Source organism: Pyxicephalus adspersus, chromosome 5, assembly GCF_032062135.1.
Source record: "Pyxicephalus adspersus chromosome 5, UCB_Pads_2.0, whole genome shotgun sequence".
Taxonomy (NCBI): Eukaryota; Metazoa; Chordata; class Amphibia; order Anura; family Pyxicephalidae; genus Pyxicephalus; species Pyxicephalus adspersus.
The window spans coordinates 33,449,391-33,475,647 of record NC_092862.1 but is presented as its reverse complement, the minus strand read 5'-3'; the positions used below and the strand labels follow the sequence as shown (position 1 = coordinate 33,475,647).

The 26,257-nt window shown below is 36.1% G+C and overlaps 1 protein-coding gene across 1 annotated transcript in view; it reads left to right on the top strand.

Moving 5' to 3' along the window:
- PREX2 (phosphatidylinositol-3,4,5-trisphosphate dependent Rac exchange factor 2) overlaps positions 1-26,257 on the top strand; it is a 180,269-nt gene that overhangs the window by 34,850 nt on the left and 119,162 nt on the right. The window contains exons 3-9 of the mRNA XM_072411080.1: positions 1,501-1,623; positions 3,723-3,827; positions 6,398-6,499; positions 8,544-8,705; positions 12,738-12,871; positions 17,384-17,487; positions 24,869-25,018. Of these exons, the coding sequence (XP_072267181.1) occupies positions 1,501-1,623; positions 3,723-3,827; positions 6,398-6,499; positions 8,544-8,705; positions 12,738-12,871; positions 17,384-17,487; positions 24,869-25,018 (880 nt within the window). The remainder of the gene's footprint in view (positions 1-1,500; positions 1,624-3,722; positions 3,828-6,397; positions 6,500-8,543; positions 8,706-12,737; positions 12,872-17,383; positions 17,488-24,868; positions 25,019-26,257) is intronic.

The following is a 26,257-nucleotide window of genomic DNA, read 5'->3' as shown; positions in this document are numbered from 1 at the left end:
TTTATTAGTTTTGTATTTAGTAAAACAAATATTTTTGAGTGAAACTAGTGTAATTATATTTGTTTTGATTTTAACCTTTTGTATTCTGCTGTACAACAGCTCTTAAAGTAGGCAGAACTAAACTCGTTTGTGGGTGGTGAGCTTCTGCCATAATTGACAAGTGTGCACAGCATATGAGAATGACACTTCATCTGAAGGCCAATATTTGACTTGCTTCAGGTGGACAGAAAAAAGTAGACATTTAAGTGTTCCCCTCTCTTTCATTTGAGGATAATGATTTTAAAATGTTGCAAACTGTTTTGCTTTAAGGGTATTGTTTTATCATTGGGGCTGATTGATGAAACTGTTGAACATTTGATACTATCTGATATAGTCACAGAAGATTTCCTAACCAACTTCTATATCAAATTCAATCAAAGGTTCCACATCCCACACTAATTAGTGAAGGGTAAATATTTGTTAGTCCTGTTTAGAAAAGAAGCAAAGCAGGACTACCTATATTATAAAGAGGAATTTTCAATGAACCAAACATTAAAACATCTTATTGAACATATAAATTTGCACATAGACCATGATAATATTATAAAATCAATCATATAGATAAATAGCTTTGTTCAAACAATGTCTTCTGATGGCTTTAACAGAAATGAGTCATCAAAAGGAGTGCATAATGATTATGGTTGTTACCGTCACTGAAAGGACAGGAATTGTTACTTTATCTAAACTCTACGCATTTCGCAGATCTGGTCTGCTTCATCAGGAGTTAGATAGCAACCACTTTTCAAAAGTACAATACCATTACTGAGAAAAATCAGGATAGCAATACAAATCTTGACCCTGGGATGGTAGACAAGCGATCCAAAGCATGGCTTTGAGATGATCAAAGCCAAGTTTTGCTGGTTAATAAATCCGCATAAAGAATCCGAAGTTTAGAGGATATATATGGTTGTTTAAAGTATGTAGGGCAAAGTTCCAGGTAGCTAGGACAAATGGTCATGAGTTTTGATATGCCCAAATTCAATCAAGCAACTTCCAAGAAGGTAGATTAAAAAAAAGATTTCTATGGAAATAAAGTACTGCTTCCTTACAAAGCAGTCAAAGCTAGCATAGTCTCTTCTAAACAGGACTAACAAATATTTACCCTTCACTTTCTGATATAAAAACCAAATTGACCGGGTTATTCTCTAGTTGTTGTGTTCTAAGGATGCTTTAACTTTGATTAGTGACTATGGGTAAGAATAGTTCTAATATTGTGGTAGTTTGATCCAATGTGTCCAAAGAAATTTAAATCAGATATTAAAGTTAAATTGTGTTGGAATATATGAATGTACATTATTGCCATGCGATTTAAGTCCTCCGATTTCTTTGCCTATGCCTTTTTTTTATGGTATTTTGCTGTAGATGTTGGAACGACAGACAGAAAAGGGTATGTCTTTCAACCTCTGTCATGGTTTCATTCATTTAGGTCATCTAACTTATGTGCTTTTGTTGTCTCTCCAGACGTTATTCTCCAATATTGAGGACATTCTCGTGGTACACAGAGAATTCCTGTCCCTAATTGAGGAAACCCTGTACCCAGAACCACATGCACACCTAGAATTGGGAACATGCTTTCTAAAATTTGTAAGTCCTGGCTTGTACTTATACCTAGATCATTTATAGAGCATTTTCTTGCTTAGTGATGCAAGTATCTATTAGTTTCGGTTGATCTCAATTGTTCCACTTATATATATGTTTTGGATTTTTTGCACATGATTGGGTTTTGCTTGCAAAGTAATTCTTTCTCATATTCACTAAGCTCACACTCGATTCTGGCATAGACGTTTGTTCCTAGTGACAAGAACTAATATAAGTTAAAGTCGAGGTTAAGCCATTATTAAATACACATTGTGTTACTTTGTAATACATTTCCAACACATTTAGCAACAACTTAAAAAAATATCTATTTCACCTTGTAGATCAATGCTTTTTTCTAAAACTTTTTGTAAGTCTGTGCCCCTATAGCCATGCTTCAACTTTTTTCTATGGTGATGTTCTGGCATTAATTGGGGTTAGAAGTCTTGGCAGTAATTGGGAACAGTGGAGATGGGGATGGTGGTAATATTTTTTTAATTTAAGCCATTTGGTGACATTGGGTATTTTTATTTGGGGTCTTTAAAGTGGAGGGGCTATGTGTAGGACATGCACTTGCTATGGCACAAGTCAAGTTGGAGGACCCCCCCACCTAGAGTACCATCCCACAGGGATACAAGGACAGGCTCAACTATGTACTGGGTAGAGAAAACAATGGCTATTGTTATAATCAGGGCCACTTTTACACCTAATGAAGTTGTGCTAGGAGTTTAAATAGGTAGGTACATAGGTACAGTAGGTACATACAAACAGATACACGGCCAATTTTGCATTTGAACAACTGATTCAGCCAATATTCTGACTGCTATTCAACCAGTAGGAAGTCCTGACACTCTAACACACGTGTTAGAAAATCTTATCCGAAAACCTTTCTTCTTGGATAAAAAGTAAATCGATTTCTGATCAGATGTTCTCGATCATTCAAACACACTACAATTATAGTTTTATTTATTTTACCAAAACATCCAATCTATCCACGACTTGGGAATGTAAAATAATTCCTTTACATAAAAAACTTGATATCCAATTATTATATCTCCGGTATATATGCAGAAGTAAAGTAAAGAAAAGTACTTGCCTGGTGTTGAATTGGGGAGCAGCAGATTTAATTTGCAATTTTTACTCACTAATTACTTGTTCTGGAGAAATTTTCATGGAGACAAGCTGTACATTTACAGAAACATGTACTTACTTTGTGGATTTGGCAGTAGGAATCTGGCTCTCACTTTCCACCTCCTGCCAAACTACAGAAGCTTCTCTGAAAGCTCAACGTCATGGTAGGTGTGCAGAGATGAATAGAGAAGCTACACTGAGCCGTCTTACCAAAAATTATATTTAGATCACTGCAAGGTATTCATCTATTTATAAATTGTAAACTGTTATGCAGTCATGAATTCTAAAGCTTTTTGTGTTTATTTGTAAATGTGAATAAATCTTTTATTTGTGGATTTTTAATGGTAACAAAACCTGCTGATACTTTTGAGGGTCCAGAAAAGCTCTCATTCTTTAGAAATGAAAAATAACAGTATTTAAAACCTGTTGTACCATTTTTGGCCTTTATAAGCCAGGATTCACACTTAGAGGTGACTGTGAATAATGTAGTAATCATTTGTAATGTAGTAATCAATTGTCCTCTTCTAAACACTAGTCAGACTTTCTCAATCTTTTTATAAAATAAATGAACAATCAGAAACCTCTGACAATAATAATATCTATAGGTCACATTACATGTGGTGGTCAATAGGAAAAATTCCTTCTACATTGTTGGTCAGTGGAAAAAACGTCATCCCTATAGATAGACAACAAGATCATTGATGTCAGTTATACTGATCTGAAAGGCACAAATTGCTCATTGCTCAGGAAACCTCCAGCAACCTCTGGAGGAACCCTGGTTGAAAAGCACTGCTCTATATCAAAATCATCAATGACTTAAAAAATAGATTGTGATCTCAGCTAATTGTTAAATATAGCGGGCATTATGTTCACCAGGTTTAGAAATAAGTGACCTGATAACGGGTGATTAGGATGGACCAATATTTTTATGATTCTATATATTCTTACATACATAAATTATCTTTCTCTAACTGTAGAAGGATAGATTCGCTATTTATGATGAATATTGCAGCAACCATGAAAAGGCTCAGAAACTTCTGCTGGAGCTAAACAAAATCAGAACAGTGAGGCCATTTTTACTGGTAAGCAGTAATGACTGTTTATAATTTTTTCTAATAATATAGCGTTTGTATGCTTAAATTATTTATTTGATTTAGCAGTTTTTTGGTGCAGGTAAATGGATACGTAAAGGATACGTAAAGCTCATGATGTAAAGTTCATGACTTTTGGTTTGCTATGAATTTGTCTTATAGAAAATACATATATCTTTATCTTAAGCTGCATCTTTGTGTGTCTGAACTACTGTACCCTCTTTGTAGCCACTTTGAGTCTTATTTATTAAATCTCTCCAAGGCTGGAGATAATTCACTTTCATTGGTGAACCTGGGTGATCCAGCAAACCTGAAATGGATCTAGTCCAAGATTCAAAATAATTGCTAGCAAATAGCAAATGACTTTGAAGAAATCTATTCAAGGTTTGCTGCATCACCCAGCTTCACTGATGAATTTGTATCCTCTCCAGCATTGGGGAGCTTTAATAAATCATGACCTTTATGTCTATATAGGTACACTGTAGAAGTGCCATGGCTTAGAGCAGATTTCCTTGTAGTGACAACATGGCTCTTAAAGTGACAGTTGACCAAGTGACAGTTGGAAAACAGTGACTAAACATTGTTAACCTATAATAATAACTGCCAGGACAAGAAGCAGGATTACCAGGTATTCATTTAATGAAAACTGCAGATTTACAATAGAGATGGCCGTACGGCCAAGTTCAATAAAACATGGTTCTAATGGTTTCAATATAATGTCCACAGAATATCTCCAAATAAGAAGTACTAATAGTGATATTACTGACAAAGTTTGATTGTTTTGATTATCTGATGTGTTATCCGAATAAGTTTTTATAATAGGGCAACCCTCTCTCTATATTGTTTCTAATTATTAACTGCAACTGTGCCACTATTTCCCCCCTCCCTTCGCTTCCCTTCTGCCTCCTTCTCTCCTTCCTCCATCTTTTATTTTCTTTATTTTCCTTTCTTTCTTCTTCTTTTTTGCCTCTTTCTTACATTTCTCCATGTTTCTCTAAATATACCAAAAGGTATAGTGGCCCATGTTTGAAGAGACTTAAACATCCTTCTGCGACAAACTGTTAGGATGAACTGATTATTTTGTTTATTGTTATCATTATCTTGTTTGTATTTGATGTTCTAGATGTCTTTCTTTTATGCTTACTTGGTTCCTGAATAAAAACTAAAATAAAAACTGCAGATTAAACTGCAGATTAAAAAAAATGTAAAGTTTTGTTTGGAATTACATTACTTTTTCAAGATGAGTGAAGGTTTTGTGGCTTGGGTTTACATCTACTTTGAAAGTACATATTTTTTACAAATGCTGGTACTGCTTCTATCTCTGATGTTTTCCCCTGCTAGAACTGTCCTTTTTAATGTATATATACAATTTGAAATGTTATTGCTTTCCTTTGTTAACTTTAAGCAACAAGAAATTCCTCATTTTTTTCTCACTGAATAAGCAAACGTTTCTTTCGTACCAGATATCCTCAGCTGTGACATTTCCTTCCCGTGATTTATATAGCACTATAGGAGAATATATCTCTTCATATTTACTTAAAGACAGAGTTTAATGGCCACTAATGTAGAGAACAAAAAATGAGTGCGGAGAATAGCAACAAAACATACAAGGAATGCAGGCTATGGGGATTCATAGCAACCAATCACATTTCACCCTTTATCATTTTATAGCAGGCAGAACAATAAAAAGATGATGCTGATTGGTTGTTGTGGATTGCTGAATATTTATGCCTAAAGCTGACTGAGTACAGTTAAGAAATTATTCTTGGGGTCCAGTTTGAAAGATTAGCAAACTTGCATATTACAAGCCAACTTTAAATCCACAAACCAAAACCTAAAGACTTAAAGTGTATCTAAAGTCAACATTTAAATCAAGGCGGGGGGCTAGGATGGCCCTACAGTTTTGTATTTTCTGTCTATGCCCCCACTGGGTCTCTATGATTCACACATTCTATGTCACCTGGACTAAAAGCCAACATGTTTAGTTGTCACCATAACTAAAATTAAAGAAAAACATTTTTAATTCAGATACTTCTTTAAAGAAATCTCTATACACTTCCTGTTGTGTATAAAAATAGAAAATCTTAATGAAAGTCCAAAAGAAGCATTGACAAAAATTACAAAGGGTTTTAACAATTGTCCACACTATAAAAAGGTTATAAGCTTTTAAAAATACTTTCTTTTTTTAAACAATGACATGTCTTACTTTATTTTACTACCTTACTACCTGAATGGTAGTAACAGGCAGTTAATCTGGAAAAAAAGAAACTGTTTCAGATGTAAATGATAGAAATTAGGAATGCTGCCATTTTCATTACATTTCTAGTTTTATTAGCTTTTGGAAAAGTAACAGTAAGTGATTTTAGACATGCAAAATGTATACTTTTTCCCATTTGTTAGTAAATTGTTACAGTTTAAAGTTCAACAAACCACATACGGTATAAATCTCCACTCTCCTGCAAGCACGCATTGCATACACCCACGTGTGAATATCAGAGCATGGAAAAAATGAATGAAACAGCCAGAATCGGCTTGAAACCTGGGTTTGTTTGTGTTTTTAGAATTGCATGCTACTTGGTGGAAGGAAGAACACAGATGTTCCCCTGGAAGGATATCTAGTTGCTCCAATACAGAGAATATGCAAGTACCCACTTCTTTTGAGAGTAAGTATGCCTTGGTTGCTAGGGGATGTTATTAGAAGGGTGAAGCATGCTACTCCGCTTATTTCAATGTCTTTCATACAATCAGCCTCCTTTTCTTGCTCTCCCTTTAACAGGCCTGTTATTATGCAGGACAAACTTGGCACAGAAAAGGAGACATCTAACAGTGATCATTGTGGAGCAGTCTCATCAATACTAAGCACACCTTATATTCACTCTTTTGTATATATACTGTATATGTGCTGAAAACAGCCAGGATTCATTTATATCAACATTATTTAGCTACCTTTTATTCTAAAGAATGCAGACTTTTCAAACAAAACATGCCCAGATTATTCATTTAGGTAATCTGCAAAGTGGACATATAATAAAAAAAACTAATGTGTTTCATGTGGAATTGCGATGAGCTCCAGCCAACACACATTTTGCATTAATTCTGCAGTACAAAACTGGTCATTTTCTATCTCTCAAGAAACAAAAACAAAACATTGTCAACAACCTAAGTAAAATAACAATCATTGTCTTTTACTACAGATAAATGCTTGTGCACACTTAACCATCACACCTTCTATAGTATAAGTATAATATAAAGTATAAGGAGTTCAGGAAATTTTGGAAAGAATCATGATCATGCTGCAGCCTACAAACCTTGTGGCAACAGTTTGGTAAAGGACACTTTGTGTTCCCCCATAACCGTACCCCTCTGCACAGTCAGGTCCATAAAGACCTGAGTAGGGAAAAGCAGGGCATTCACACAGAACTGGTATTATTTTTATTATTAAACAGTATTTATACAGCACCAACAGGGGGACATGAATTAGTGGGTGAGTAGTGAGGGTTATAAGTATACCTAAATAAAAATTTGAAAATATGGGTTTTGATTCCTCTTTTAAATGAGTAGGAGCAAGCAGAATGAAACATGGAAGACTATTCCAGATAATCAGGGCCAGCTCTAGAAAAGTCTTGGAGCCGTGCATGTGATGAGATTATGAGTGAGGAAGTCAGTAGTAGGTCATTTGAGGAGCGAAGAGAGAGGATAGGGAGTATTTTTCCATCAGGTCAGAAAGGTAAGTGGGACAAGAATTGTGGCGGGATTTCAAGGCAAAGCACAGGAGTTTGAATTTGATTCTAAGGTGAAATGGAAGCCAATGAAGAGAACTACAAAGAGATGCAGCAGAAGAGGAGCGGTGGGAACGATGGATGAGTCTGGCTGCAGCATTCATAATAGATTGTAGAGGAGAGAATGGGGTTAGTGGAATACCAGAGAGGAGGATGTTACAGTAGTCCAGACTAGAGATGATAAGAGCGTGTACAAGAAGTTTGGTGGTCTCTGAGGACAAAGAGAGGCGGATATGGAGATGTTGCGCAGGTGAAAGTGACAGAACCTGGAATAATTTCTAGGAAGAAAAGTGGATGTCCTTTCATATTCCACAGAGATTCCATTATATAGCTGATAAAACGTGTCAGATTCACACATATGTACTTTTCCCCTAATGCTTTTTTCATTACACTCACTTATGTGCATTGATGCATATTTTTATTGTGGTTTGCAATACACTTTATAAATAAATATCAACATGTATGATGACACACATTGACTTAACCTTACATTCTCAATTACAATGCCCATTAGTCATAAAAAATGTATCTGCCCATTATTCCCAAATTCTTCTGGTCCATTATCACTCCCTGACCTCACAAATGTTTTTTGGAGCACAAATATTCATAGAAAGTCTCACAGTCAGGAGGCTGCTACAGCCAAAGGAAGGTTAGGGGTATTAAGTCCCAAGGATTTAGAATGGGGTATGCAATAGGCTCATAGATGGGTGATGGATAGGTATTCACATACATTTAGGTATTAAGTAACACAAACAGATGTGGTTTGGACTGTTTTTATGCCATAATTGCTTTCTACATTAATGATTTACATTATCAAAATAAATTCTATATTTCAGAGACTTGTTTTATTCCTACTTACAAATACTAAAAGACTGTATGAGCTTGATGTATATGTATATATAAATTTATTTATAATATATTTTTACAGGAATTGCTGAAGAGGACACCAAAGAGGCACAGTGACCATGCATCTGTGGTGGAGGCCCTACAAGCCATGAAGGCTGTGTGCTCCAACATCAATGAGGCCAAGAGAAGGATGGAGAAATTAGAAGTGTTAGAGGAATGGCAGAGTCATATTGAAGGCTGGGAGGTGAGAGTCTAATAGATGGCCTATGAGCTCATAGTCCAATGTGTCTACCACAGTCATATAAATACCTGCAATATGGGCTACTTATCCCCTGTAATTGTTGGTGAATGGTAAGCTTCACCACCAAGTTGATGGCAAACGTCTAGGTGCACAGAGATCCTCTTTAGCCATTGGATGGCCATTGATGATGTACCTCCTGTGCATGTGCAGAAGTTGCATTTTTCCTGGTGGCTTGCTTTGTATGCAGGATCACATGTGCCGTGAGGTTTAGAAGTAAAACAAAAAGCCACCAGGAGCCTGTTTGTTCTGTTCACAAGTGTATTGTAATGTACAGAGTTAAACATTTAGATAATTAAATTCAGCATGGTGAACAACAAAATGAACGTTTTTTATAAGACAACCATCTGCAAAGAGTTCACTTGTCGTAATACAAACAAGTATATGTATACATTGTAGTGTTGGTTTGTTGTTTTCCATGTTTAACATTTGTAGCCAAGTTTTGGATTTGAAAACAGAAACAGAACTTCTATTGTTTGTCTTTATAGTTGTATCCCACTAGAGCACATTGAGTACCTTTATTCTAACCTGAGTGTGATGTGTTCTAATCTATTGATAAATAACTCAATACACAGATAAATTATACATAAGGTTGCTGGTTTGTTAGCCAAAGTATTACCATTTCTGTTCACCCAGTCCTGGGATTTACTGCTCTTCTCATCCAAACCCTGTAACTGCACAGTGAAAGAAATAGAAGTAAAGTGATTAGCTCAGCTTTCTGCCACTTCTTGTTCCCTCTTCATATCAGCATGCTGCTTGCACTGCATCACTGCACTTCAGTTCCTTGTGTTGCTTCTCTTATCTGCTTTACAGTAAAGGTAAAAAAGTAAAGTTCCATTACTTACAATGTTTGCTTCAAAATCTTTTTAAGTATGTATACTTGAATACAGCAGAGCTGTGGTATTACTTTTCTTTTGTGTCTCATTGGAGCTCAACTTTCTGTTAACTAACATAATCATACATTAATCACACACACATTTAAAATGTAATCAAATAGAAGAAGGAAAAATGTTTACTTTTACCTCAATGTGTGAAAACTGGATTAGACTAAATAATAAGGATAGTAAAAAAGTCACATACAAAAGACTTTATTAATAATATTAATAAACAGGATCTATATAGTGCCAACATAATATGCAGCGCTGTACATTAAATAGGGGTTGCAAATGACAGACGAATACAGACAGTGACACAGGAGGAGGAGAGGATCCTGCCCCAAAGAGCTTACAATCTAGGAGGTGGGGGAAGTAACATACAATAGGAGGGGGATATGTAGTGGTGGGAAGTAGTGAGGGTTTTAGGAGACAGAAGAAGACGGGTGGGCAGGTTTGAAAAAATGGGTTTTGAGTGCTCTTTTAAATAAGCAGCAAGTAGGAGCAAGCCGAATAGGACTAGGATGACCATTCCAGAGAGTTGGGGCAGCTCTAGAAAAGTCTTGGAGACTTTACTGGTTAAGTGTTCATGATGGCTGACAGGTCTCACCTTTCAGAACATTTAGGAACTGTTCCTATTATACCTTACTGTTAGCATGCAACATTGTTATCTTTGCCACATCTGGAAGGATTGCCTTTCTTTCCATTCCTGGAGTGAGGCAAAATCTCCCTAATGGATTATTGAAAAGATGGAACTTTTTATCCCTTTTCAAAAAAAAATGGATTTGGTTGCAAATGGCCAATAATAACTTTTCAAATTATGTTTGTTAAGCAAAGAAATTTAATAAGTTCACCCGTATTGTGTTAGGTCTCAAAAAACTTTAACATGGGCTCACAAAAGAGACAAGTAAATGATATTCTGAAGGTAAACCCTCTAAGATATGATGTGTATTTACATAGCTTTGGTTTAATAAACAGACACAAAAACAGCATAAATATATTACACCAATGATCTCCTTTCTGTATCACATTTGGATTCACTGAGTAAACATCTGGTATTCGGTATGAAGAAACAAAGAGGTTTCCTAACAGAAGGAAACATTTAACAGGGAGGTTTGGCTTTGCAATGGATATAGTTATTTTTAGAATTAGTGAAGATCAAAGCATGGCCCACATTACCATTGCAAACAATATGCTAAGGCTTTTTATTAGTATAGACATCCTGGAAATAAGTGATCATCTGCTGCAACCTAACCCCCTCCTCTTCATAATGGTCCTACTACACCAAACCTCCTATGATTTCTTTTCTTGGATTGGATATGTCTTCTCTTTCATTCAGAGCCCTGTTCAAAATATGTAGCTTTATTGCTTATTGACGTGGTTCCAGAATCTCTGCAGAAGTCTAGGATATAATCCAATGGAGGAGGCAGAGAATCCACATAAGCTATCGTAAATAACAGCATCCTTATGGTTAACAACAGAGCCTCTTAGGATAAAACTGCAGTCTTATTCCTCCTAAGCAGTAAATATGATATGAAACAAGCCATCACTGACCTCTGTAACTGCCTGTACTGTGCATCAATTCATTATCAATGTTCACTAACTTGGCACTAACATTTTTAAAGCAGATCAAAACTAACAAGACAAAAATGTTATAGCCCATTTAAAATAGTAAAATTAGCTTTTGCTGCAATATCTACCTTTAATCTGAAGAATCCCCCCTGCAGAATGTATTTATGGCACTAGATGTCCTCATTTTGATGACCTTCTTCATTCAACCCTCGTCCTCTGACACCAGGTCTTCCTGTAACCACCCCAGCCTGTTACTGGAAAATAAAATGAGAAGCTTCTTGTTCTAATTCTTTCTTTCACACCTCAATCCTGCTGCTTGTTACTTGCGAGAGGCTGATACCAGGTCAAATTCAGACACTTCCCCAGCTTGCATTATAAAAATATATTTAATGTTGTAATTAGTCACAGAGCTGCATTTATATATTTTTTATTAGGCTAGATTTCAGCTTTAAAGCTGCGTGCACACGTCAGATTTTTCTCGCCCGATAATCGGCATCGGCCAGATATCGGGCGAGAATCTGGCGTGTGTACAGTCGGCATCGTTCATCGTCCGTGGATCCGTCCTGGCGGATCCACGAACGATGAACGACGAGCGATCCTAATGCAAGGGAAGGGGGAGAGCGCGCAGCAGGGTGCCGCACCGTCGTTCTCCCCCTCCCCTCGCCATAGAGCAGAACGGTGCTGTATGTACAGCACTGTTCATGCATCGTGTAGTCCTTTGTCGTTGGAAAGGATCGTGAAAGATCCTTTCCAACAACAAAAATTGCACGTGTGTACGCAGCTTTAGTCATTCTCCCAGCACACCTACCAACCCCCTTTCTAGTGTTAATTAAGATATAAGGTGTTATTTTTCAACATACTTTTGAAATCTCTCTGAAAATATTTGGCACAGAGCCTGAAAATAGGATGTAATTCTACTATTGGTTGTAGAATAATATTTCCTCCTTTTTTAATATTGGACTTTTGTTTAAAGCACTACATTTTATAAAACAGATACAAATTGGCCTTTTATCACTTTGAATTATTTGTGCTACACTCAACTATTTTTTAGCTATTATGTAAGCCATTTCTTGGATATCTTTTACATATTTCATTTGGTATAGGTTAGTATATCTGGTAAATACTCCAAAATTATTTACATTTTTGAAATTGTAGCTTTTCAATAGGAATTTATTAGTCATACCATTTATCGTTTTTTATTCAGACAAAGGTGTTTTTGTACTGAAATGATATGTTTTGAACTCATTTCACTAATGTATTGTTATGCATTTTTTATCTTTTTTTGCCGTTGTTTTATTATCAACTATCTTTTTGGTAATATTATTCAAATAAATGGCAGTGATCTAAGTCTTTTGAGCACATCAAGTATTAACAGATAATGCATAGAAATGAAAAAGCGTCTATATTGTTCCTTTTTTTCTTTCTTTCTTTCTTTTGGGACTGATATTCAAATATTTTTTGATAGATAAAACAAGTTACAAATTTACATATTTGATGTGTTGTCTATTTTTCTTACTTGTATTTGCTTTGTTAGGGATCCAGCATAACAGACACTTGCAGTGAGATGTTAATGCATGGTGTTCTTCAAAAGATTTCCTCTGGGAATGTCCAAGAGCGGATCTTCTTCCTCTTTGATAACCTTCTAGTATACTGCAAAAGAAAACATCGGTAAGAGTCCGAGAGATTATATTTAGGAATATCTGTAAAAGGAAATTGAACTTTTATGAACTTGATTTTTTTTACTTTTTATGCTATGTAATTGTATAATAAAGAAAGAATATGTGCACAATACATAAATAAAACAAGTCAATTCGACACAATGACTGTGTATAATATCCTCAACAGTTGAATATACTTTGTTATATGTTGAGAATGTTGGCATATTGGGCCTGATTTATTAAAGCTCTCTAAGACTGGAGAAGGTAGACTTTTATGGGAGAACCTAGGTGATCCAACAAACCAGAAATAGATCTGGTCCAGGATTGAAAAAAATTACCAAATAATACCAAATGTTTAATAGGAAATACATTCCAGGTTTGTTGGATCCCCCAGTTTCTCCCATAATAGTCTATCTTCTACAGTCTTAAAGAGCTTTATTAAAGCACTGCAAGGCTGGAGAAGATACACTTTAATCAGTGAACCTGGGTGATCCATCAAACCTGGAATGGATTTCCTAACATTTTTCTATCCTGAAATATTCCCTGGTGAAGGTTCATCCAGGACCATGTATTTCAATTGCAGTGACTGATTCTCCATTCAGCGAACGTCAAATTCACTGCTTTATAAATAGACCACATTCGTTTAATGTATTGCTAGCCTGTTACTAAATATTATACTCCTTGCTTTTGAATTTAGGATTAGAGCATGTTAATATAGGAGTAGAGAATGTTTACTTAGCAAAGTAAATCCATGTTCACTTTTATGACCCTATCAGGTGCAAGACACAGTCCTATTAGGTTTTTAATTTGTCTGTGTAAAATAGGGTTTCAAAGAGACTATGGCTTTACTTTACTTACCAAACGAATAAACATTCTGTGGTCTTTTACAGATAGACACTAGAGAAAAAAATTGTTATGGTTGCAAGAATTTATTATGATTGCAAAAGTATGGCACAGCAGGGAAGTGGAAAAAAAAACATAAAAAAAAGAAAAATAAGAGAGAGCCTTACAACAATAACTCAAATGATAGCTTTGCTGTACAGGTGCTGTAAATGCCTATCATTGAGTACCTGCAGTTCTGGCATGGGTATTGATGGCACGCACTCATGGACTCCTACATCTGGACAAAAAGCTTATCAGATGTTTGAAAATGGTTGGCTGGTAGGCCGTTGATCTCCCCTGCTGTTTCTGATGGTTGCCATGTGTGCATGAGGTTGTAAATTGCACGTTTTCCAGATATTTACCCTTACATGCAAATCTTTGGTTTTCAAAGCTAGGTTACCCAGTAGACAACCTTTAATAGGAGCCTAGGGCCTGATCTATGTCCAAATGGGCCATTTAGAAACCTTTATATTTTAGCTTCTCTGCTGGATCCTTATATATAAAAAGTAGTGACTTTTAACATTAAAAGAGTGTTACTGTGCATATCACAAACAGCTTTAAAAATGGGTTTCCTCCTATACTCTATTTTTAGGCCTTTCTACTATAACCACCAGTTTTTGTGGCTGCACAGGTCTTTGCTGCTCATAAGAAACTATTTGGTAAAAGTTCCTAATATTGCTTCCTCTCCTAGGTAAAAAATGCCCGAAAAACTGCCAAGTCCTAAAAAGAGAGTGAATAGCTGCTTGAGCTGCTGAACACTGAACTATTATAAAGAAATAATCCTCTGATGTCTGTTGAGAACCTAGCACTTGCGGGAGTAATAATCTTCTGTGATCCCCCAATACACAGTGGTTCCTCCAACTGTCCTCTTTGTTATGTGTTCAGAGGTAGATTTTTGTTGGCAAAGGTGCAGGACTTGGCAGTGGTTGAAGTGATAGTGGAAAACATTACCTTAATTCTTTTCAGTGATAGTTTTATGGACAGTTCCACAAAGTCAGTCTGCTGTCTGTCATTCTTCTAAATGTTCTGTGTTGTCTTACCACAATTCCTGGTAATTCTAGGCATCGGTGTATATTGTCTGACCAAAATAATCAATTCTGCGCCCCATATTTAAGATGCAGGCCTTGTTTAGACTACACATTCTTTGTTGGTCATTTTCATTTTGTTAGAAGCTATAATTCTAAATATGGTGTCTTTCCAGAGAGGTTTGAGGAAGTCTTGTGGAAGTCTCTTAAAGTTATGTAAATTGTTTGCATTTGTGCATTTGGCCCTCCACTACTCTTTAGATAAATAATCTCTTACATTCTTGTATTTCCTCTGGGAAATGGGATATTGATAGTCAAAAAACTTGCTGACAGCAGTGTTCAAACAATATCAAACATGAAGTCCCCACTCTGGCTGTAAATACAATCATTACTGACATGTAGTACAGAAGAAAGTGTGTCTCAAACACTCCCATCACTACACAAACACATAAATAAAATAACAATATAACTTTGACAGTTCTTTAAATAGCATAAAAGGACCAAACATACATAACATAATAAATCAACCTTCCACTTTAAAGTTTACTTCTTCAGACCTTTCGCTCCATTCTAAAAAAAAACTGCAGAAAAGTATTAAAAAAAACTGCAGGGACAAAAGTTGATAACTTACCTTAACTCTGGCTTCCACCTTTGCCGTCAAAGCAAAATAAAGTTGCCATGCTTTTGGCAAGATTCCGGGGGATGCTTAGTACCCTGAGTCTTGTGAGATGACAGTCCAGGATAGCTGAGAAACATCACAGGCAAGAAGGACACAAAGTGATCAGCTAACACAATTTCTGACACTAATCAGATATAAAAAAAACACTTTTATTGGTGGTTATAACAGACCAAAAGGTATCAAATAAGGTGCTAGGGTTTATATACCCATTAAGCACTACACCATGGTCCATCCTCTACCAGAAACTTGAGTTTAGAACTTTAGTTCATAGTAACTAAAACTACCAGAAACTTGTGTTTAGAACTTTAGTTCATAGTAATAAACCCATCTCTTCTCCTGCCCCGTTCAGCTATATCCTTATTTTATTCTGTTCTTTGCTTGGCTCTGACGGACCCCTAGTACTGCCCATTCCCCTGCCAGGTTTACATTAATACTTACAATAGTTTCATTTAAAAAAAATACTTCCAAATCTTCACCGCACTTCCTCTTCAGCAAAAGCTCATAATATAATAGGATTTACACTAATTAAGAAATAGTCTCCAAATAAGTGTTTTTTGTATTCATTTAAATGTAATTATTGAATTTTAATGCACATTATCACATTCCTTAGCCTAAAACATAAGAATAATAACACATCTTGGCACTCAAATATAGTAGTTGTTTGTTTTTTAATCTCCGTTTTCTAGTATTTTAGAAACATCAGATTGGACTCATAACTCAATAGCTAATTATTTCTACAACAATGGTGAATCCTGCTCTAAATGTACTACTATACTGGTTCATCCTCCAAGTTACATCAAAGACTTGTAACTCTTGGTTTAAAATAAATGTGACAGGAGATCTAAGCTGAACTTTGTAACACTAGCATGACATATATCAGACTGTCTGCTGCAAAAATCTAATTAGCTAGACTGTATTTATTATACTGGTAGTATGAAGAAAATGTGTAATGTATTGCTTTCCAGCTTTTACTTACACATTAACTGGGCAGACTGCATTCATTAAAATAATGCAATGCTAATATGAGAAACAGTTGTAAATTGTGCTCTGCTATATGTCATAAAAAGTTCATATGTAACTGAAACCACCAAAGACATAGATTTGGCGTCCTAGACCAGTCTTTATTTAGGATTGGATTTCAAGGTGCCCAGATGTAAACTGATTTGTGCTGGATCAGAAGATGATCACATATCCATAAAAAGATAGATGAGCTTTTAAACGTATCGCTGGTATTACTATTCTCCAAAGAAAAGCGAGTTGGCTGGATTTCACTACTAAGTCAGGGTTAGAACTGATTGGCTTGGCTTGATTGCCCAGTCAGGGGTAGAATTGATTGGCTGGGAAATCAAACATAGCCACTCAATTCTACCCCTAGCTGGGAAAATAAACCAAGCCAACTGATTGGCTGGGTTTGGTATCCCAGCCAGGGGTAGAATTGATTGGCTATATTTTATTTCCCAGCCAGAGGAAGGGTCACGCTAGATTCTTTATCTTGCCCAATCATTGTTTATTTTGCATTAGATAATTCTACTTTCCCTACTCTACAGACATGAAGTTACATGCTTGAAGAATCAAATTTACATTTTTAGAGGGAAATTTTATCAGAAAGTTTTTCTGTGCATATCTTTGGAAAGTGCTACATTGTTATATTTTTTCTTGGCTTCCAGTCTTGTACAATTTTCTGAACTTTCCTCATTGCACATTTTTTTCAGTTTATATGTAATAACACTTTTAAAATAAATCTGAATGATGCATTTTTTAAATTATAATTGAAAGCCAATCTCCTTTGTTTTCTCCTATTAGGCATATAAGTGGCTCTTTAGCTCCCAAGTATGATCAGTTTTTTAAATAGTATATTTAACATAAGATATATTAAGTGAGGACCATGGCTGAATTTCTTGTTATAGTAATTAACTTAATATCACTTCATTTATAGGCGTTTGAAAAATAGCAAGGCATCCACAGATGGGCACCGCTATCTCTTCCGAGGCCGGATTAACACAGAAGTGATGGAGGTTGAGAATGTTGATGATGGAACAGGTGTGTACACAAGTATTATCAACAAACTGATGGTCATTTCTGAGCAATTAAAGGTTTCCTACTGTGCGAGCTGGCAAGTGAGCAAGTCTAACACATGCCATTTCATCAATCACAGCAGCTCAATGTCGGAGATGGTCCAGAAATGCTGTTTAAAGGGCAGAGTCAAAGTAAATATATAAAATATTTATACAAATATAAAATAAATCAGCCAGTGTTCTTTCAAAATCTTACTCCTTTTAAATTTAAAGGAAAGCAAACATTTCTTTTCTTTCCTATAGCTTATTTTTTTTCTAATACATTTGTTTTATATTGTACTAATATTAGATTGTAATATCAAGTGTGTGAATTTTATATTGTACTGTGGTGTGCTTATTTTATTTACAGTACTGTACTAAAAAACATCTTTCAAAGCCTTAAAGAGGATTACAATCTAATATTCTGACAACCCAATCACGCAATATGATATATTTAATCAGAATACACTTAGACAGTATGCTTTTAGAATGAAAAAAAAAACATTTAAAGAAATTATACCAAATATAATTTTGTAGAAAGGCCAAGTTATGTTTGGGCCATCAACAGCAATTTACCTGGGAGGTGGAAGACCAGTCTTAGTAGTGGAGAGCATTACATTCTATGTATACTTTGGATCTAGTGTGTGAATGATGGATCTAGTGTTTAAATATTCACAAATTTTACTTATTTAGGTATATACATTGCATAACTCTGTACTATTGGATAGTTCTTTGGCTTACATTGAAATCCTATATATATATATATATATATATATATATTTCTATATACTGTATTTATATACACACAAACAATTTGACATTATACACTTATACACTATTCAAACATGGAACGTAGTGCATTGGGCCTGATTTATTAAAGCTCTCCAAGACTAGAGAAGATACACTTTCATTAGTGAAGCTGGGTAATCCAGCAAACTGAATGGATCTGGTCCAGGATTAAAAACATTTGCTAACAAAAAGCAAATTACTTTTAGGAAATCCATTCCAGGTTTGTTGGATCACCCAGCTTCACTGTTGAAAGTGTATTCTCTCCAGTAGGAGAGCTTTATTAAATCAGGGTCATTGACTGAAGTTTACTTAAGTTTTAGTTTATTGAGAAACAACATCTTTATTTTGAACCACTGAGTGCGCTGATGTTATAAGTCAGAAATATAACTTTAATGTTAATTTATTGGATTTTAATTGCTTCAGCAAAAGGCACCTACAGTACAAATTGATACTTTGAAATGAGCAGATGGGCAGCATGTGCCCTGCTTTCTAACTTGAGGTATTGTAACCCTCATCATAATTTAATTTCTCATTATAAAAGTTTAGATAATCCAGACAACAAATGATTTACTTGTTTATTGCATAATAAGACTTTACTTGAATAAGGCATCAGTCCAGTACAATAAATTGCAGTATATACATTGGTGCAATTATCCATTGGTGCAATAATCATCGGTATTTTATAATGCAGTTATTATCGAGCTTACCTACCAAAACAGTGCTAAACATTGGTAAGGTTATTGATGTTACTGTGCAAAAATGTTTTTAAATGAATGTGACCCTCTTTAATGCATAGATCTTTTATTGGGTAGCTCCACAGAAAGAGATGAGAGTAAAAATTGGGGCATTATCAGTCCTGAATTTCACTTTATAATAAGGCAATGTTCAGACTAGTTGCAGTGGGTTACTGTATCCTCATGCCAATGAACCCCTGCTTTCGGGGAGATGCCACAATTAGCTTCGTCCAACCATGGCAGCCCCATAGTGGATGAATGGCGGCGTCAGCGAGTGGTACAGTACCATTCACAATGCTATATGTAATATAGTCAGAAACCACCTGGACACAGTGCAAATAAAGATATAAATTATAATGATTATAATGTAAGGTTGGACCTCATGAAAACTATGTAGGAGACACATTAGGTGACATGGCTTTCACATAATATATAAAAAATGTAATGTACTGACTGCTTGTTGTATTTATAGTGAAGCATTAGGCAGTATTTCGTTCCTATTTACTCCTTGCAGTGAAAGTGATAGAAATAACACATTTGGCTATATAGAATAAAACAAGAATAAGTCTAAGCATTGTTTTAGTCAGCAGCTGTGGTACAGTGAAGGTCGGGTCACTTGATAAGCTAAGCAAAGGCTACACTGAGCACCATGAACTGCCAGTTAATGATATAAATTGGCTTGCTTATATAAAAAAAGTAAATGATTGTATAATCATGACATCAATTATTTAAAGGTTTTACACTATGCTCTTCTTTAAACAAGCAATAATTATTAAAAACTGTCAGTTTATGGTGCTCCGTAAGCCAATTGCTTATCAGGTGGCCTGGCCTTCACTGATCCACAGCTGCTGCTGAATAAAAAAGTAGTAGTAAAGTTAGAAGAAGCTCTGTGTATGTAATATCAGTCAGTGACAACCCTGAGAGATGGATAGATTGTCGGAAAGCGGCGGGACAATGCAGGATTCCCCCACTGTGAATCTGCTATGTTAAGCTCTTCCACCTTGTGGAGACCAGTGTAATTAATAATGAATGTCTTTTAATAATGTGATGGGAGCATTCAATGGTAGTTACTGATGGGGTGCTTGCTTTAGCACACCCAGGTACCCCATCCTGATGCCATATCCTGATTCAAATGCAGTCATGAGTTGGCTTACTCACATGACCAAAATGTGTTCCCATCAATGAAAATCAACTTTCAAATAATAATAATAAAAATATTTCATTGGTACTGGAATCTGTCTTTTTTTCTACTTGGGTCACTAAAAAGTTTGCAGATGACCTTTAGTAAATTTCTGTTTTTGGAGTCCCCATGTGCATCTACATTGGCTGAGTGCATCTGAATTTAAAGTAGGACTATACCTTCTGCTAGTGCATTTGCATTTACAAATTCCCCCCTGCAAAGTCCCATAAATACCAGGGGATCTTGCTGTCATGGGGTTGCAACAATGCTGCACTGCTCCTGAATTCAAGGCAGAGTTGCCACTCTCATATTGGTGGTGCCTGGTTGCTCAGTAGGATAAAAATATAAAAGTAAAGGATGTTTTTTGTGCATCACCTACTAATTGGATCTAGGACTTGCTTAGACTGCCATAAAGGAGCTTTAGTTATTTTATAAGTATCAATGTACTTGTTTGATGATGAACATAATAAACATTCCTGTTTATGTCCCGTAAACTTTTAAACTCCTGTGTTGTTACTAGTGTTGGTGTTCGAATTCGAGTTGTCCCTATATTCGACCCGAAAATGGCGGTTCGAATTTGGGCAGAAAAAAAAGAGGAACTCCAGATGAACTCAATGGAGTTTCTCTATTGAGAGTTCATCTGAGTTCAGTTCCCACGGTCACCGGGCTGTACTTATCATTGATAGGAGGTCACAGCTGATGAGAGGCACAGAGTGCTTTCAATCAGCGTTGACTGCAGATGAACTCTTAATGGAGAAACTCTATTGAGAGTTCATCTGCAGTTCCACTGCGATCCCCGGGCACTAGAGGTCAATTAATTAGCAGCCCGGGGAGTGTGGGAACTTGCGGTCACAGCTGATAGGAGGCACGCGAGTGCTTTCAATCAGCTGTGACTGCAGATGAACTCTCAATGGAGTTTCTTCATTGAGAGTTCATCTGCAGTTCACTTCCCACAGTTACCGGGCTGATAAGTACCTGGCTGATAAGTCAGAGAGAACCTCTATCCAAGAACACCTACTACAGTTACGCTAGGGCTGCAAAAGCAATCAGGGAAGCGGAGCTGTCAACTCCGCTTCCCATGATTGCTTTTGCAGTTCTACACAGTCCGGAAAAAAAACCCAATCCCCCCCCCCATATAGACTTTAATGGTGTTCAAATTCGGCTTTCGATCACCCAAAAAATATTGGGCTATTTGTTCGAAATGCTGCCGAATCGAACACTCAGCTGTTCGACCAACACAAGTTGTTACCACAAATATAAAGCAGGAAAATAATGAAGATATTTGTGCATTGTGAGGTATGAACAGTAGTTACACTTTTACACAGGGTTACACTTTTCATGTAATCTCCTTGCTGCTCAGAGATTTAACTACTCATTGGCAGCCATCCCAACAGGAACACACTGAGGAATTTTTTTTACAAAATAAAGAACATGGACACTTTTTCAATGCGATATTTATTAAAGTGTACCCTGGCGATCAAACTTTTTGAAAATGGAGAACTACCAGAACTACCACGATACCTCTAAAGTGCTTATCACTTGAATGGAGTAACTTTTCTCCACTTTATAAAGCTCTGAACAGCTGCAAAATATAGTCTACATCACTTTCAAAGTGGTGACTGCTATCTGGAGATCTATAATGTGCACAGGCCAGACCACAGATCATATTGTGCTTCCGCACAATAAAATAAAGCATGCCATTACATTGTGTTTACATTTTCATGTGTCCGTATTGTAAAGAGAAGATCTGACATTGAGTTTGCATGCTGTTTCCTATCATTATAGTATATCATAACAGCCAGAGTCGTAGCTGTGATGGCAATCATTGTGCCTCTGGGTTCTGGAATGTGGTTACACAATAGAGCACACAATTGTGCATTTTTCTCCCTGGAAACACACAAACACACATCTGCCTGGGAACAGACAAGCACCATGAAGATGGAATATTTAATAATCCGCTTCCTGATGGACTTAATAATAAATTGTAGGGAAGGGGAAGCTGACATTTCCCAGCTTGTGTGTACAATACTTGGCTACATTCGGACTTGTCTGCGCAAACACATGGAAGATGAAGGCATTGGGGTTTATATAAGGAGCTGGTGAATATAGGCCTAGATTTTTTCACACATTCTCTGACAATCACGCCATTTTTAATTTGATGAATGTTGCGAACATGGCTGATGTTTTCAAGTATGGCGGCTGCTTGAATGTAATGTCTGTGCTCTCCATAGTGCTGAACTTTTGTTTTTGACAGTGGTCAGTCTGGAGGGTAGTCTTGCCATGCACTACCATACCACCGCACCAGGCTTGCAATGTCAGTAGCAAGAGGGCAGTGATCATGCAACCCACTACCATGCCGAAACCATCTTGCATGCTCCTGCATTGGGAAGGTATTTGTCAATGCATTGCAGCCTTTCTCAATCTACTTTACATGGGAGAACCCTTGAAATAACTTTCATGTCCTCTGGGAACCCCTTGTATAATGAATTTATCCATAGACCACAGTACATTAGTGGGCCAGTGGGAAAAATGCCTCTTACATTGCTGGCAATAGGGAAGAATGTCACGCTTACAGATAGCCAAAAAGAATATTGATGTCTGTTAAACTGACCAAGAAGGTCTAGATAATGCAGTAGACTGAATACTAGAAATGTGCCTCTTATTAAAATTCATTATAATCTCTTCTCTCTTTAATGCAGGATTGCAAAGTCCAGCAAATTCCTGAATAGGCTGTAAATTATTGTCTGCTTTTTCTGATCTTAGCATTTTGTCTCAGTAGACTAGCCTATTAGCTAATTAGAATGTCTGCTAAATATAATGAATGCTCTCTACAAAAAATGTTGCCTTCCCTGTTCTCAGGCCCTTACTATGAACCGTTTTAATTAGCATTATTTTCACAATGGCCTTTTTCTCTCTGAGGTTCACTCTGTCTGTACATCTAAGCTTTTATTGTCAACACATATTCCGAATTTTTTCTTATAATATTAATAAGAATAAAAGTAATAAAAAATATGTGATGCTACCTGAGGAAACAAAGTAAAGTGCATTGACATGCAGTAATGTATATAAATGGACAAAAACCGATCACACACCTTTTTTATTTCTAATAAGCTACATTGTTTTAAAAAACAAGACTTGTTTTAAAAAACGCAGCATAAACATTGGGCAGCAAAACATTATTGTGTGTCAATACGGATCAGTGGTTTATTTATTGTCCCAAAGTTTGGGTAGTGTTCAGGGCTGGATTTTTGCATGGTTATTGTAGGCCAGGCCCAGGGCAGGAGGATTCCAGGGGTGGCTCCAAGCCATAAATACATATGGTGCATTCTATAAACCCTTATTAATCACAATATTAAGTGATATAGTGTACTGTGCACATACTGGCACATGCCTGATCATTTCAACCAAAAAAAAACATTTTTTGTAATTGGCCCCTAACGCTGGTGTTTGAATCTGTGATTAGAAAAGGCAAATGCTGCCAAAGTGGTGCAGAAAGTATAAATCCAGACCTGGTCACACAGTACATTGCAACAGCTCCAGAATTTACAAAATGTTCTAACCTGTTGAAACATTTCCTTTTTGTTATGTCCCTTCTTCTTACAGCTTATAAATAGTATGAATAAAAAGGTTCTCCTAAAATAAGATGTTGAGAGGAAGGATCATATGTCAGATTGTAAATGGTATAGAGGTGGAAAAAAAACGACGACCATTGTATTATGATGTAGTGACCATTCTAATGATGTCTTTGGCTTTATAAATTATACAGCAGTTTACTGGCTGAGACATGTTTCATCATCAAATGGAAGTTTTTCATTGGATTGATGGGTTTTCATTTTTTTTCTCGACTTCTGCGTTACTGGAAAATGGGAAAAACTTTGCACATTTTGTCTGTTATTTTTCCAATGTTTTGGGAACAATTTATTAAAAAGTATTTAGGATTTAAAGATATGGAAGGCACTTGAAATGACTTTGTATTCTAAGAAAAGTCGAATTAAGGCTTGAGTTATTAAGCAAATATGCTTTTCTTTCAAGTTCATTGACTTTGTATGTTAAATTAGTTTGAGATTTGGTTTAGGATCTTTTAGATATGATTGTGATCTCTATCTGACCAACTTCTGGCCTGCCGCAAAATTACTTCAAGTGACTTTTTTATTTTGCCTGTAACACACTTTCTGTCCTAGAGTGTGAACGCTCACTCATTGTACTGTATCTTTGGAGCAACACCATTGTCACACTAGGCTGCTCTTCTGATTGGGACACCATTGTCTTCTCTTGCGCATTACAGGGAAAGGGGTTGTTTTGTAGTTCAAAGAAGATGGCAGAAGTATGGCAGTTTAAATTGCTTGATAAAAGTTCACAAGAAGTTACAATTACACTTTCTTTCTAGCAAGATCAACAGGTTTGTGTCGGTAACTGCAGGAAATCTGCTTAGCCTGAAAAACAATAAAACTAATGCTGCCACATCTAAAGTCTAATAAGATGCAATATATTACAGTTTTATTCTCAGGTTTAGATGTACTTAAAATTAAATATTGCTTTGTAAAAAAGTGCAGTTTTTGCACTTTAACTTAATTGAAGCACATCTTCCCTAATCTGTCATTTACTGCTCAATGGGATGTTTTAATTTTTTTTAAAGAGATTTATGTGATTTTTGTTTTTTGCAGCGGACTTTCACAGCAGCGGTAATACAGTTATAAACGGCTGGAAGATACATAACACTGCCAAGAACAAGTGGTTTGTGTGCATGGCGAAGACGGCCGAGGAGAAGCAGGAATGGCTGGAAGCTATTTTAAAAGAAAGGGAGAGGAGAAAGTGTGAGTTTACATTTAATTTAGATTAGGAGAGATAGATTAAAAAATTGGGGAAATTTAAAGTTTCTGAAGTGTTGGTTAAAAACAAAATTTAGGTTGTGTATGGTGGTTTATAGCATTTAATTGGCTTCAAAGGTTTTGGAAGTATATGGGGGGGGGGGATCTTCCTCTTAAGGTATTAAGTGTTCATAGAGTGTCTGAATAGGTAATAAAAAATACAAATCCATTGGGGGGGAAATTCCCTAAAGACATTTGATCAGGTTCTTTGAACTTCAAAGAATGTTTGTCCAAAGAATGTTGATGCAAAGAACATTTTCCAAAAATTCTGGTAACGGAACTTGGGTACGATTGCCCGTCTCCAATAACCACATAATGCAATGAACCCCTGAACAAATCTGCAATTGTTACCCAAAACCAAATTTTACCCTTACCTTCGGTCTTGCATAGTTGTACAAGCTTCTGTACTAAAATTGCTTCCGCACCAAACTGATTCCACTTTACATGGTCAGCTTTTCACAACGTTCATTGGAAGCTGCAGCAAGCCAGATAAAGCTTGCCTCATTCCCTGGGTCATGGACTCCATTCAGCATCATCTAGCCCTTTCCTCCCCAGCTGAACCGTCCCTTGCCTACCCTTTCATTGGAATTCAATTACTTTATTCATGGAGACTTAGCATCACATGTGAACATTATTACATTATTACTTCCTGTTTTCAGTAAGCCGTGTACAGAACCCTGCCAGTCTCTCCAAGTAGCCATGATCTGCAGAGACTTGATGAAACAGTAAGGATGTCACTGCATCTAAAACCAGAAATGTAATCAAAACAGAAAGGTTTAATTTACTAATTTTATGTGCATTTTGCAGATGGCAAAATATTAGCAGATTAAACATCATTTTTAATTTGTGCTTTTATAAGATTTGCTAAAAATTGTTTCACAGCAAATTAAAATTGTCAAGTTACAATGAAATGGATTTGAGTATGGACACAGTAAGTATTGTGCTAAACCAGGTTCAGTAGCCTACAAATATGGGAAATTGTGGTTTAGAGAATATTTTTGGCAACATTACTGTTCATAAGTGTCAGTAGGATTAGGTTAATGTTTTCTCAGAAATATTACTTAGCAGAAAATACTGACAACTATATAAAAACACTTTGCATATCTTCACATTACAAAGTAATATATTCTCTAAATACTACTGGCGCAAATTTATAAAACAGTGATATGAGAAGGAGAAAATAGG